The following is a 13,586-nucleotide window of genomic DNA, read 5'->3' on the forward strand; positions in this document are numbered from 1 at the left end:
TCATATTTCCTGAGGGGACTGAGCTGACTCTTCAGCTCCTAAAAGTAGATGCAGTAGTGGTTTCTGGAATAAAGACAAAACTGAACTGTCATTCTGCCTGAAGAGGTGGTTCTCTCAAACATGAAGATGTTGGGAAGCAGTGGCAGCCACTGTCAGAGCCTGGTCAGAAAGCTGCTGTGCTGGCTGCTTCCATCTCAACCTTTTCAGGCCAAACATCTGAAAAAATCTGTTTGTTTTGGTTTTCTCCTCAACTCCTTGGATCTGATTTATGGTTTGATTTTAATTTATTTATTTCATTTACTTATTGGAGATAGCTTCGGCGTGAGAACTTGATTTGAGGTCTTCTGGAAGATTTCTGTGGTAAATGGGTAGTGCCACTCAGTGTAGAGCTACACTGTTACTGACCTCTTCCAGTTCAAATAAAAAATAGATTACCTTCTTAGTGCATTCTGTGCTTGACTCTGTAGAAAAGCTGTATTAATTGGAAATAGATAAACACCGGATCAGCCTGTTTGTGTTGCAGAAGATGGTCCTTCCTCTCTTGAGGGAAGCACATTCTTCTTAATGATCAGGGACCAGCTGGTCTTGCAAATTAGCATTTCTGACATTGCCAGAGGGACAGCTCCACTCTTGCAGAACTGGAGGAGCTCCTGCAGGCAATCTGGCATAACTTGAACTTTTGAATCATCAGGTGGCTCTCCAGAAGAGGTCCTGTGTCCTGTATGTCCTGTGGGCTGAGGGGTTGTTTTCTGACCAATGGTGTTGGCTAAACTGTAGCTGGTTTGCTTCTGTAGCTGATAATAATAGCACACATTAGGGAAGGGGGAGGATGTCTCATGGATTTGTGTCCCACAGGATGGGAAGCCTGCCTGCATGTGTTAGGAAACTTTCTTGGTCGTTGCTGTCCTCGGACTGCCCAAGTGAGTCGAGCTGAAGAGATGGGACTGAACTTATACTTGAACTTGATGTATGTTAGAAAGTTGCTTCAAGCTCTCAGCAGCCTCCTTACTGACAGTGCTGCTGTTTAACCACGTATGCATCAAGACCTCAGCAGTGCAGTGACTTAGGTTTTATCAGCAACCACTAACAGCCTGAATCCTGCCCATAATCACATTTGGGATTTGGTCTTGTCAGCAGATACCAGTATTATGGTTGTGGGTAGGGACCCCATATCTGTTTCATTGTTGGAACTTCTGATGTTGGAACAAATTTATGTTTTTGAGAGAGGGGAGTAGATATCCTTCCCATCCCATGGCAGCTTGTTGCTCTTAATTAGTTGGACCTTTAAACCGCTGTTACACAATATATGAATCTTGATATCATCTTCCAAATAAGTGGTGTAAGCTAGATAAAGTGACAGAAATTAATGCCAGGGCAGTTGTAAAGCTGAGGCAGCAAGTGTGAGTATGGACTTGCAAAGTCCAAGGGCTGGTGACACAGAGGGACTTAATTGGGCCATTCTGGTGCTGCCAGTGTCCACCATGAGCACCTGCACAGCTGAGGACTTGAGGGCATCTCGCTTGAGAGACAGAACGTGTTGGTCCATCTGATACCAGGGAAGTGTTCCCTTGGGAGCTGAAGGGCAGGAAGGTTCTGATGATGCGAAATGGGCAAGTGACTAAACCACATGATAGGGGAGAGTTAATGCTGTGAGGAATGTGTGCTCATCTCTGGTGATGTAGTTTGTAGGTGGGATAAATTAAATCTGAAAATATTAGTGCCACTGATTACTGTCAACATCTCTACATTTAAGACCTTTTTTGGGGTATAAGAGGAGGGTAATTTGGAGCATAACTTGCAGGATACGGGTCTCTGCCATGCTAGCCTTGTTTTTGGATAAATCTGTCAAATTTTATGAAAGGCAATGAAAAGTCCTGTGAATTCTTCTCAGCCTGATGGATGCTTTGTCAGTTTGTCAGCTTATCCTTTCTAAACATGAATGTTTAGGTGATTATTGGAATTTCTCTGCCCAGTATCTTAGGGTTGCTGTGGGATAAGCTTGGAGGTGTAAAGCCAAGGAAATAACATTCTTTATTGCATAGTTAAGCATCTTGTGCTTAGAAGCAGTTAAGCTGCAAATAATGCTTATTTCATAGTTCTGATCTGTTGCCAACTTAGTTTGGGTGGGGACTTAAAATTTTGTGATCTGTGGTCTTGGATTTGGCTACTGCTCTTCTGACTTGAAAACAGTATTTATAGCCTCTTAACAGCAGTACAGCAAGGAAAGGAGCTGCTTCTAGTTGGCTTTTACTGTTGGAAGATTTCAGCTCTTCAGTGTGCTACATATAAAGCCTGTTCTCTGGAGGAAATTGTGTTACAGAGTGCTTGCTCTTCAAGATATTGTCTCCATCAGCATGGTTTCAAGTGTAGTACCTCTTTCAAAACCAAACCTCACTGAGCCCAAACTGTACGAACTGGCAGCTGTTCTACCCGTGTAACTTAAGACAGGGTTCCTAACAAGTCTAGGAATTTAAAGAAATGTATCTCTGGGATGTTACGAGCCACTGGAGAACTCAGCTTCAAAACTAGTCCCTTTTAATATAAATTGTTTGACATCTAGTAGAAAATGAGCTGTGTGGTGTAGTGGATGTGCAGTCTCACCAGGAGGAAGTTGCGTTTCATGGCATTCTTTCAGGATGAACCTGTTACTTAATTTGGTACAACTCGGGGTTTGTCTCTGTCTTTGAAAAACATGTCTGTGAGCTTGCGCTGGATTTTGTAATGCTGCCATTTCCTTCCCCACACAGGACTTGTGGAAGAGGAAACACAAAGATTTCCAAATGAATAACCGAAAGGAAGATATGGAGATTGCTTCCCACTACCGTCACCTGCTGCGGGAGCTGAACGAGCAGCGGCAGCACGGCATCCTCTGCGACGTCTGCATCATCGTGGAGGGGAAGATCTTCAAGGCTCACAAGAACGTCCTGCTCGGGAGCAGTCGCTACTTCAAAACCCTGTACTGCCAGGTACAGAAAACCTCCGACCAGGCCACAGTCACCCACCTGGACATCGTCACTGCACAAGGCTTCAAAGCAATCATTGACTTCATGTACTCCGCGCACCTGGCGCTGACCAGCAGGAACGTCATTGAGGTGATGTCAGCTGCCAGCTACCTGCAGATGACAGACATTGTACAAGCCTGCCACAACTTCATAAAGGCAGCTCTCGACATCAGCATAAAGTCCGATGCCTCGGATGACCTGGTGGATTATGAGCTGGGAGCCCCTTCCAGCAGCAGCACAGATGCGTTGATTTCCGCCGTCGTGGCGGGCAGGAGTATATCTCCCTGGTTAGCTCGGCGGACGAGTCCAGCCAACTCCTCTGGGGATTCAGCCATTGCCAGCTGCCACGAGGGAGGGAGCACCTACGGAAAAGAGGATCAAGAGCCAAAAACAGACAGCCACGAAGATGTTTCATCCCAGTCTCTTTGGTCTAATGACATAGGTTATGGGTCTTTACGTATCAAGGAGGAACAGGTTTCACCCTCACATTATGGAGGCAGTGAACTCCATTCAGCCAAGGATAGTGCAATACAGAACCCGTTCCCAGAGCAGGGAGTGGGGGATGGCTGGCAGCCCACGGGGCGCAGGAAGAACCGGAAAAATAAAGAAACTGTGCGGCACATCACGCAGCAAGTGGAGGATGACAGCAGGGCAAGCTCCCCAATGCCATCTTTTTTACCTGCCTCGGGGTGGCCGTACAGCAGTCGAGACCCAAGTAAGTCATTCTTCCCATTTTCCTGGGTAAAACGAAAATCTCTGAGTTAATTAAATCTGTTCACAGTGTGATCATATCAGTCTCTGAAATATATTAGCTTGCCAGCAGCTGAAAAATGTAGAAACTTGTGTTGCCAGTGATTTGAAAGCCAAGCACTGGTCCTCAGTGTCACAGCAGTGCAGGCTGGTTCTCCTGTGAAAGAAACTGGTAGTTTTGTTTTGGCCTTGAACACTGAAAGGCCTAAATCACCCCCAAAACACCATTATAATTGTTGGAGTTCATGAGAGAAAAGGTTGGAATTTATTTTAGCAGGTGTGCAAGCCAGTGTCAAGGTTGAGGAATTTTCCTTGCACAGTATATTGATGATGTCATTACACCACACACAGGTATAATTCAGTCCTAACGATGCTATCTGCAGGATTTCCTGATATTCAGGTGTCACTTTCCCATGTGTAAGAAAACCACCAGAGGTTGTTGCTGCTAATGGCAAGATAAGTGTTCGGGAACTCTTAAAAATGATGTGGTTTTGTGAGGTACTACTGAGACTTAAAATGTCTTTGGTTGTGTGACTGCTTGTAGTCCAAGGTGAGAAGCTGCTTTTAATATGTGTAGCCAGGGAGAAAAATGTTTTCTTGACTTCTTTTGACTCCTCAGTAGCTATTTTTCTCTCAAGGTAACTGTCCTGTTTGATTCATTAATCACTGACAATTAATAGATCCAGGAATGCTACTGATGCAGGAGTTTGGGTGGTTTTTTTTCCTAAGGACTTGAAGGGAGTGTGGTATTAAACTCCCTCAAGCTGACTTGGAGAACATGGTCTGTGCTGTGAGTTACTCTGTGTTTCATTGCATACTAGAATGAAAGGCAGCCAGGGGAAGGGTGTGTGAGATTATATACCCTTATGTTGCCAAATTCAGAAGAATAACAATATAAATAGTACTGAAAGCCTGAAGAGTCTTTATGAGCTGAAAAAGGATGTTTAAGTTGCTTACATGCTGAAGTTTAAATGTGGTTTTTATTGAGTGGGTAATTCTCTACAAATGTCTGTAGATTTATTATGTTCTTCAGTTATCTGCAGCAGCAGCTTGCATGTCATTATTCTAATTGGCTGATGATAAAATCTAAACAATGTCAGTTAGAAGAAAAATGCGAGATAACGCAAGATGACAGTGATTTATGATCAGTCCTGGTTTTCTAAGGCCTGTATTTTAGGATTGTTTTGAATGAAGACTCTGCATGGCTGGCCTGGTATGCTATTCACATGCAAAAAAAACCACCAAAAAATCAGTCTCTTGTGCTATCTGCAAGGTGTGTGGGGTTTGGAGAGGTAGAGGAAGGAAACCACCCGTGTTGGGGTGACAGCAGAGAGACAACTGCAGCTCTGGTCACCTTAGCAGACTGGTCGTGGATTGGATGTCTTTAAATGCCTGAAACCATGTGCAAAATACACGAGATTGTATCCCTGGAAGCTGAATGAAGTTTAGATTATTTAATTCCTAATTGTTAGGGAATTAAATGGAAGTGGTCTTTTGCCTTCCAGCTGTTTGCAGATGAGAGGAAGATGGCTTTGGGTGTTGACTCAGCGCAGCGCTGAGGCAGCGCAGCAGCAGGCACAATCACATTATTTGTTCCAAATCTTGTCTTAAAAGCAGTTTCCACTAAAAGAGATGTTTCTAATGATGGGAAAGGGGAAGCGGAGTGGCAGTGGTTGGGGGAGCAGTTTCAATATTCCACCAGTGCTGGTAAAGCAAAAGGAAAAACCGAGTAGCAAACCTGTCCAAAAGGAGAGGCGTGTCAGGGGGGCTGCGGGTGTCGGGGGTGGCCAGCCCAGGTGGTGACTGCTCTGAGAGCCACCTGTGTGCAGCAAAATAGCTGTGCTGAGCACAGGGGATGTGTGGAGACCGAGCTGCTCACAGTTTCCCCATGTTGGCCATCTGGAGAGGTGAGCAGAGATGAAGTTCTCCTTTCTGCCCTGCTGGAAAGGGACACTTCTCTGTGCTGTGGGTCTGAGCTCGTGGGGTGGATGTGTCTCTGCAGGCTGTGGGGAAGCACAGAGCGGAGGACCTGCCTGTGTTTTAGGCTGGCTCTTCTTGTGTTTTGGAGGACTTTTTGGTATGAGTTGAGAGGATTTGAGATGCGTGTGTTCAGTTTCAGTTAGCACTTGGACATCTGGTCAGCAGCAGGCCACAGATGCTTGTGTCCATGGGTGTGTGGTTTGGGGGAAATCAGAGTCGGTTGCTCAGGTGAGGTTGCTTCTCTTTCAGTGTGAAGTGAAAGGATCCCTGCTACCCAAACCATCATGGTCATGGTCCCTACAAGCAGTGGGGTCTTCTGGGCTCGCATTAATATTTCACATCTCCAGCAGGTGGAAGCAGCCCTCTTGAAAACTGCTCCATCTCCAAGTTGGCAAGCTCCAGAGTTCTGCTTAGGTTGGTTCTTGGTACCCCAGGTTCCTCACTTTCTGCTGGAATTCAGAAGTAGTCAAGAGGTGTTGCAGACTTAGTGTCCCTACACATGAAAAAATTGTGTGAAAACAGATAACAGCAGGTGTCTGCACTTGTCATAAATATTTAGGATGTATTTACATTTCAGCTTGAAGTTGTCTTTGATTTAGCAGTGTCAGGCTTCATTCTTTAGAACAGACTTCATAGACCAGGGCTCTTGTTACCTCATTTGTTTAGAAGTGACCCTATCTGTATTGTTCATGGCTGAGATGAAAAGGTGCTCCTGTACTGAGGAAATGGGTGTTGAAGGTTCTTTCAGAAGTACCTAAGAGGAAAAAAGTCACATAGAACTCTTTGTTCTTTGAGGCACATTCACTTGCCTCATCTATTCAGTTATTTTAAGAGGCTGCTTGTTCAGCCTGGAAGCCCTTGCTGTGGGATAGTTTGGGTACCATTTGAAAATGTCTGTGTCCTGGAGGACTGACAGACCTTCTGGCAATATAAAAGCTGAGTTAGGAGAGGAGAGCCCATCTTAGAAGTTCAGGGCTAGTATCTTCCTCCTGAAACTGTTCATTGCATTTCAGCAACATGCAAGCAGTGGATCTTGCAAGAAACCATTGCATCACCTGTTTAATTTAGTGCTTATTTGAAGCAGATACATAGTTATATATACACTTCACAGATCAAAAATACTCTCCTGCTCCTACACAGGATTACTTAATTTCTGTCGTGTTGCAAAGAAACTCTGTGTTGTCACAAACTTCACTTTAGAAACAATAACTCTTTTGCACTTTTTGTGGTGCTTCTTTCAGTAGGAAACAGAGGTTCTTATCAATAGAGGGATGAGTTGAAGTGTCCCAAATGCTTAAGTAGATGGTGCTTAAATATGATGTAATGGGACCTCAAATAGGCACAGGCGTTTTTTAATTGAAATGGTAAGAAAATTCTTTCTGAATCAATTGATTCATTTCCAGATGCTGGTTGGATGCTGCTGTGAGGGTTTGAATTTGATCACATGACAGATTAAAATAAAAGAGTGTCTGAAGTAATCTTTTTAATGGTAATCTAACATCATGGAAATAGCCACAGAAGCAAAAGATGCTTCATGTCTGCTATGGAGAGGATCTTCTTCCCCTGAGAACAAGTGATCAGATGTGATTTGCGAAAGAATCCAAACTAAGTCAAGATGCCAGATTGTGATTAAGCGCTCAGTTTCTATGGGGTGGTGTCAGTCAAGCACAAAGCTTGATCAGGACCATCTTTCCATGCTAGTTTCAATGTTTTAATTTGGGTTCTCTGTTTAGCATAAAACACATTAGTTTTTTTTCTTTCTCATCCTGTTTGGGTTGTTCAGGATGTCAGTCTGTCATTCCTTCTGTGAAATGTTCCTATATATGTTTTCCTCACCAAGCCACATTAACTTGGAACAGCAGTTCTCCAAAGTAAACTGAAGGATGGGCTTTTATAAATAATAACTTTCTTCATAACTGAGCCAAGAAGAATTTCCTCCACAGGCTTGCCAAAATAACAAGTCTGCCTTTTATTTTAACCTGTTCTCCTGAACGTTGTAGGTTTTTCTCAAGAACCATATTGCTGTTTGCCAGTCTTGATGTCAGAGATGCTTATGAAGTAGTCTTGTGCCTTTAGCATCTTCATTTTCCTTAGGCTGCTGTTCCTTTAACATTGCTGGATAAACTTTTTACAGGATTACATGTCCTGAGTGCCTGGACGCCAGGATGGGTTGGTATTTAAAATGTTCTCGCCAATAGAGACAGTTACCCTCATTAGAAGAGCTGTTAAGCTAGTAAAATGTTGCTGGGTTTGCCTCTTCATATAATAGACAACTCTGTCACTCGGAGGGTGTATTCTGAAGAATTTATTGGTGGTTTTATTCCTGTGTTAGTTCAAGCACAGTAGTTATGATTCAGGAATTTATTTCTAAGGAAATACTCCCACACATCTTCTGAGTGTTTGCACCCGAAAGCTGCAAGGGAATTTTTGTGTGCCAATTGACTGTGAAATGAAGCTAATTATTTTCAAAACAGAACAGTAATTTTTAAAGACACTACAGTTTGGGAACTTTTTGCTTTCCTTTGGTTACATGTAGTGAAATTGTTGTATCCTCTAAATGGAGCTTCAGGACTTAAGAAAGCCCAGAGTAGTGACCTTCACGGGAAGGGTGGACTGGACTTTGCTGTGTCCTTCTGACTGTGCAGCTTTCCAAGTTCCTCTAATATTTTCCTATCAAAATCTTTAATTATGCACAGGTTTCCTCCCTGGCAGTGAGGAGATGTTCAGGTTCATCCTTTTCCAATGACACAATCCCATTCCAGTGCCTGCTGCAGGGAGCTGTGCTGCTGGCTCTCCATGAGGGCTGCAGACAGCTGGTGTCGTCAGCCTTTTCCGAGCCCTTTTTCTGTCGTGGTTTGTAGAGAACAAATGATGATTACAGGAGTTGTTGGTGAGCACAGATGCTCAACAGCTGGATTATGTAGTGAGCTTCCATTTCAGCAGGCTTCACAGGGAGGCAAGAAAGAGCTCTGCCTAGCTGAACTCCAGGTGAGGTCTCTGGACCTGTCTGCCTACAGGTAGGTGAATGTGCAGGTTGTCTTATTATAGGACGAGTTTATTCTTTCAAAAAATATTTTTTCTCAGCAAGCTACTGAGCTTCCTATTGCTTTGTCACCTTTTCAATGCAGATATTCAAATCTTTCCTTGATTTGTTTTAAAAAATTATTATTAGAAAAACCCACAACACAGTGGAAATTTTATTGTGTCTGTTGTGATACTTGGCAAGTATGTTAGTCCAAGTAGTGGAACAGAGGTCTGGCATAATGAGAAGAGGAAGAAATTGAGCCTGGCCTTTGTATTCAGGATCCTAGTGTTGCAGTAGGAAGTCTTAGGTAGATTGAAAGTGTGCAGTGTTGAATTGATCTGTGTAGCCTGGCAGCCAAAAAAATCACTGGGACAGAATCCAGTCACTTACTCTTCCTTTAAATGGATTTTTCTTTCCAGAGATGGAGTCTCCAATCCATCTGCCATGCTCCGAGTTCTGGTTACAATGCAAAAACTTAAGGCAGATGTTTTAAGTACTTGTTGCAGCTATGAATGAAAACTAGACTGGTGAAAATGTCAGTTGTTAATTTCTCATGTCCTAAACCAACACAGGCTCAAATTTTAATAGTTTCCTGCTGCTAGTTCATTATTCAGCTTATTATTTCATGCTTAGTTTTGGAAAGATCACTTTTTAAGGAGATGCTTGGAAAAGCGTTGGAGTATTTTTGAGGGTAGGTAATAGAAAATTATGAATTGCCTGCCACTTGGAAACTTTAAGCTAATTACTGCATTTTTCCACCTGCTTTTCACAGAATTGTAGTTATGGTGCAAGGTATTAAAATTTTCTTGGCTATGTTTGAGAGGATTTCAGTGGTGTTTTCACTGGGCAGATATTTTGATGCCTTAAGCAGCAGTGTTGGCAATGCCAGCCTTTCTGTCCCAGCCAGACCTGGAGGGGTTACAGATCTGTGCTCTAGTGCCACCCCCAGAATTCTTTCTTAGCTCCGAAATCAGCTTAGCCTGTGTTCTGCATTCCTCTGGCTTAGGGAGCTGCCCAGGTTTCTAGACCATCTTTGGTACTTCTTCATGTGCCTGAAGTTTAATGCACGGAGGAGGCAGCTGCTCGTTGCAGCAGAATGCAAAACCAAGCAAACAAAAACGAACAAACAAGAAACCCCTCACAAAACACCCTGGCCTCTGTGCCCTTGTGCTGAATTCTAGTGCTCAGTGAATAATTCAGGATCTCTCTATCACCACAGTGGCAGGTTAACAAAATTATTAGGGTGCAAACTCTGCAGGAGTAACTCTGGAGTCTCCGTTGCTAAAGGGTTAGGTCAGGTTGTTTTCAAGCCTGGAAATGAAAATCGTTGCTTTAAACCCAGACACTGACTCCCTGGCTACACCCTGGCTTTAAAATGGTTCCACCCTAAACCAGCTTTAGCTCAAAGCTCAGTGTCTGTTTCCTTTCCCCACCCTGCATTCCATTTTCCCCAGGCTCCAAAGCCGCCCTCCTCTTCCTCTTCCTCCTCCTCCTCCCTATGGTAACAGCACTGATTCCGTTAATCTGCTTTAACTCCGGAGCTCAGAGGCACTTCCCCTCTCCAGTGCCCTTCTCACTGTTTCATTTGTTCCTTGTGCCAGGGCTACACTGGGCTCATCTTCACAGGAATCTCCACCTTTCCACATCTTTTTTCCTACCTTTTTTGGTTTCCTTTCTGAATTTACAAGTTTTAGGCTTTTAGAATTTTAACCTCATCAACAAGGTTTTAGAATTTTAACATGAATTCTAATCCTGCTTTGCAATCATCACTGTTCAGGACTTTCACCTTCCTATTTGAAGTGTTGCTTTTGCATTAAAACATAGTAGGAATTAATTCCCTAGATGCAGTGCCCAGGAATCCAAACTAACTTTGCTGCATTGGTCTCAGGTTTTTTTTTACGTTTCTTACAGGCACTTGTTTCAAAAGGTAAATATTTGTTCTGAGGATTTGCAAAGGTTATAACTCAGCATCCTGTCATATCATGAGTACTAGTGTTCATACTTAGTGTGACACCTGCATGCTGTATTTCTATCGTGTTTGTGCCTGTTCAGGCGCAGAAGTGCAGCAAGAGCCTGTCTCTGTGCTGAGAAGGAGCAGGGAATATCAGTCCCTTTAACTGTCTGAGTTATGAGACTCAGAAAAAGAGGTGAAGCATCCAGTCACCCTGGTGGATTTAAAGTGAGAGGCTGTTGGAAGTTACTGTGCCATTCTTGGCATATTTTAGAAAAGCAAGAGTGTCGCTTGAGGTATTTCTGAACTGTTATGTTCATAAAGCAGTTCTAATCAGAACCAGGATAGCTCATGGTGTCACTCTCTGTGCAGATATGACAGCATGTGAGAATGTGTTTTCATCTGGGCTTTGCTGAACAAATAGTAAGTTGGGAAATGCTTTTGAAGGATTTCAGTTGTAAAAGAGGGAATATCTGCAGTACAAGCCTCAAGGGTATTTTTAGCAGCTGGTAAGAATGTCATTTTTCTGCCTGCCCAAGTGCTCCTTTATTCTCAAGAAAACACACTAGAAATGAAAGCTTATTTTTTTTTTTCCTGGGAGTTTAAAAATTAATTCTGTCTTTTGCACATGAGGAGATCAAGTCAGATCTTCCTTAACTAATACAAGAAACATCATCCTTGACATTTTAGATGCAATCTACTATCATGCAGATCTGTATAGATAGATACTTGACACAAATAGGAAGAAGAACCTCAGAAAATTAAGTCTTTGACTTCACCAGGTTTTTTTCCAGAAGTCTTTATTTCAGATCATAATTTGGTGGTGTCCTTGAAAGAAAAAACTTCATTTAAGTGGCTCCCACTTTCCCTTGGTGCTTAATTGCACCCCCACGCTCTCCTGCAGTTGTTCCGGTGAAAATGTCCCTGCAACCATGTAGTGAACTGGGCTGTGGAACTGATCTGGGTTTAAAAATAACTTTTTTAATAAACCAGTTTTATTTTTAATCTATTAGTTCCTGTGTCAAGTTCACCTCACAACTACACATGTGGTCTTGGTACAACCGAGGGAGGAGCAGAGGAGGATGCAGGAATTAACATTTGGGGTGGGAGAAGCTGCTGATGTTGGGATCTCTTCCCTTGTTCCCCTCTGCCCTTTCTGCCTCTTGTGTTGTAAACAAAAAAAAATACTTTTTCCACCATGCTAAAAGTTACTCAGCTGTGTGCAGAAGATCCTCAACAGCTACCCCAGAAAATAGGATGCCTGCATCAATCACAGGTAGCATCCAGGGCTGATACTCTTTCCTTTGTTCCTTACCAGCTTTGCTCCATCCCACCGCCCAAGTTGTTGGATGACACCAGACTGGGAGGAATGATTTGCTGGAAGGTGGCAGGGCCAGAAACAGTGTGAATTCAGCAAAGACAAAGGGACAGAATAACCCTGTGCACCAGGATAGGTTGGCAGGCAAGGATTGAGAAAGCAGCTTTGCAGAAAATGTGTTCTGGTGAGTAACGAGCTGAAGAGGGGTCTGAGTGCTCCATTGCCTGACAAAGAGCATACCCAGCACAGCAAGGGAAGTGGGACCATGTTTGGAGTACAAGGGCCAGTTTGGGGATCTTCAGGACAAGAAAGACTTTGACAAGCTTGAGCAAAACCAGGCAAGGCTATCAAGATCTTTTGTATGAGGAGAGGCTGAGACAGCTTGGTTTGACCTTGAAGAAAAGGGAGGTAGAGAGACAGTCCAGAGCTAGACCCTTCTCAGATGTGTCTGGAGAAAGGATGAGAGGGAACAGACACAAGCTACAGGATGGGAAATTCTTATGGGGTAAAAGGAGGAAATTCTTCACAGAGTGGTCAAATGATGAAGGAAGGGCCTGGAGAAGCTGTGGTATCTCTCTCCCTGCAGATATTCAGAATTGACCATACAAGATCCTGAGCAACCAGATCTAACTCTAAAAGTAGCCCTGAAGTCACTTCCAACCTAATTTGATCTCTAAATGGAGCCAAGCAATACAGGAGTAACACTGGCATGAGTCAGGAGAGCTGCTCACTTGGTCTGTGTTGCTGTCACCACTCAAGATGTAACCTCAGTCACTCTCAGTGACTCTTCCCCTGATGCCTGCCTTTCTGTTTCTGACAGCAGGACTCATGTGCCTGAATGTTTGTCTTTCCTTCCCTTCACTTTTCCACCTTAATTTATCTAATGAGAGAATATTCTTTCTGCCTTTGAACTTTGCTGTGGATTTTTATGCTTTAATCTAATAATAGCGTTGGGAGTAGGGGCAGCAACAGAAGACACCTCTGGGGGTTTACTAAGAAGGTAAAAACACAATACAAACAAGAAGTAAGTGGTGTCAAAGAAGACACTGAGGTAGTTTGATAACAGCTGAGTTTAAGCTCGTAAGCAAGTTAACTGAAACAGGGAGAAGAAATAGAAGAAAAACAAGATTAACGTAATTAGTGGTGGTAATCAAATGGATTCTTTAAAATGGAGAAGCTTTTCCTTGGTCTTTCTGAGGTGGCACATGTATTTTTAAGTTGTTTGCCTAGATTTAATGCTGCTTGCTGTCAGTTTTCTCCTAAATCTTGGAAGACAATTTGTGACGTTAACATTTCATTTTGTGCCATGCTCAGCTGGGATGTGTCGTCTCTGTGAGAAGGTGCTCGTGATCAGGCTCCATAGATTGCTTTTAGTTTAGGCTTCCATTGTAAATAAGAACTTTTACCAGGTAAATGTTGCTTTCAGAGTTTCAGGGCTGCAGGGAAATCCTGTTGCCAAACCAGTAAAAATATTCCCTGCTTTATTTGAAAAAGAAAAAGGATATTAAAAAGTGCATCCAAGTGAACAAACTATTAAAGCTTTTCTAAAGCTTCTGTGTT

At 43.2% G+C, this 13,586-nt stretch overlaps 1 protein-coding gene across 8 annotated transcripts in view; it reads left to right on the forward strand.

Annotated features, from left to right (window-relative positions):
• Nucleotides 1–13,586, forward strand: part of ZBTB46 (zinc finger and BTB domain containing 46) — a 47,016-nt gene that overhangs the window by 13,972 nt on the left and 19,458 nt on the right. For all 8 annotated transcript variants that reach the window (XR_007890950.1, XM_051632735.1, XM_051632736.1 and 5 more), the window contains one exon: nt 2,748–3,717. Coding sequence is in view for 7 of the 8 variants with exons in the window: in XM_051632735.1 (XP_051488695.1) it covers nt 2,748–3,717 (970 nt within the window). In the remaining variant the exon portion in view is untranslated. The remainder of the gene's footprint in view (nt 1–2,747; nt 3,718–13,586) is intronic.

The sequence above is a fragment of the Apus apus genome, chromosome 15 (genome assembly GCF_020740795.1).
Source record: "Apus apus isolate bApuApu2 chromosome 15, bApuApu2.pri.cur, whole genome shotgun sequence".
Classification (NCBI taxonomy): Eukaryota; Metazoa; Chordata; class Aves; order Apodiformes; family Apodidae; genus Apus; species Apus apus.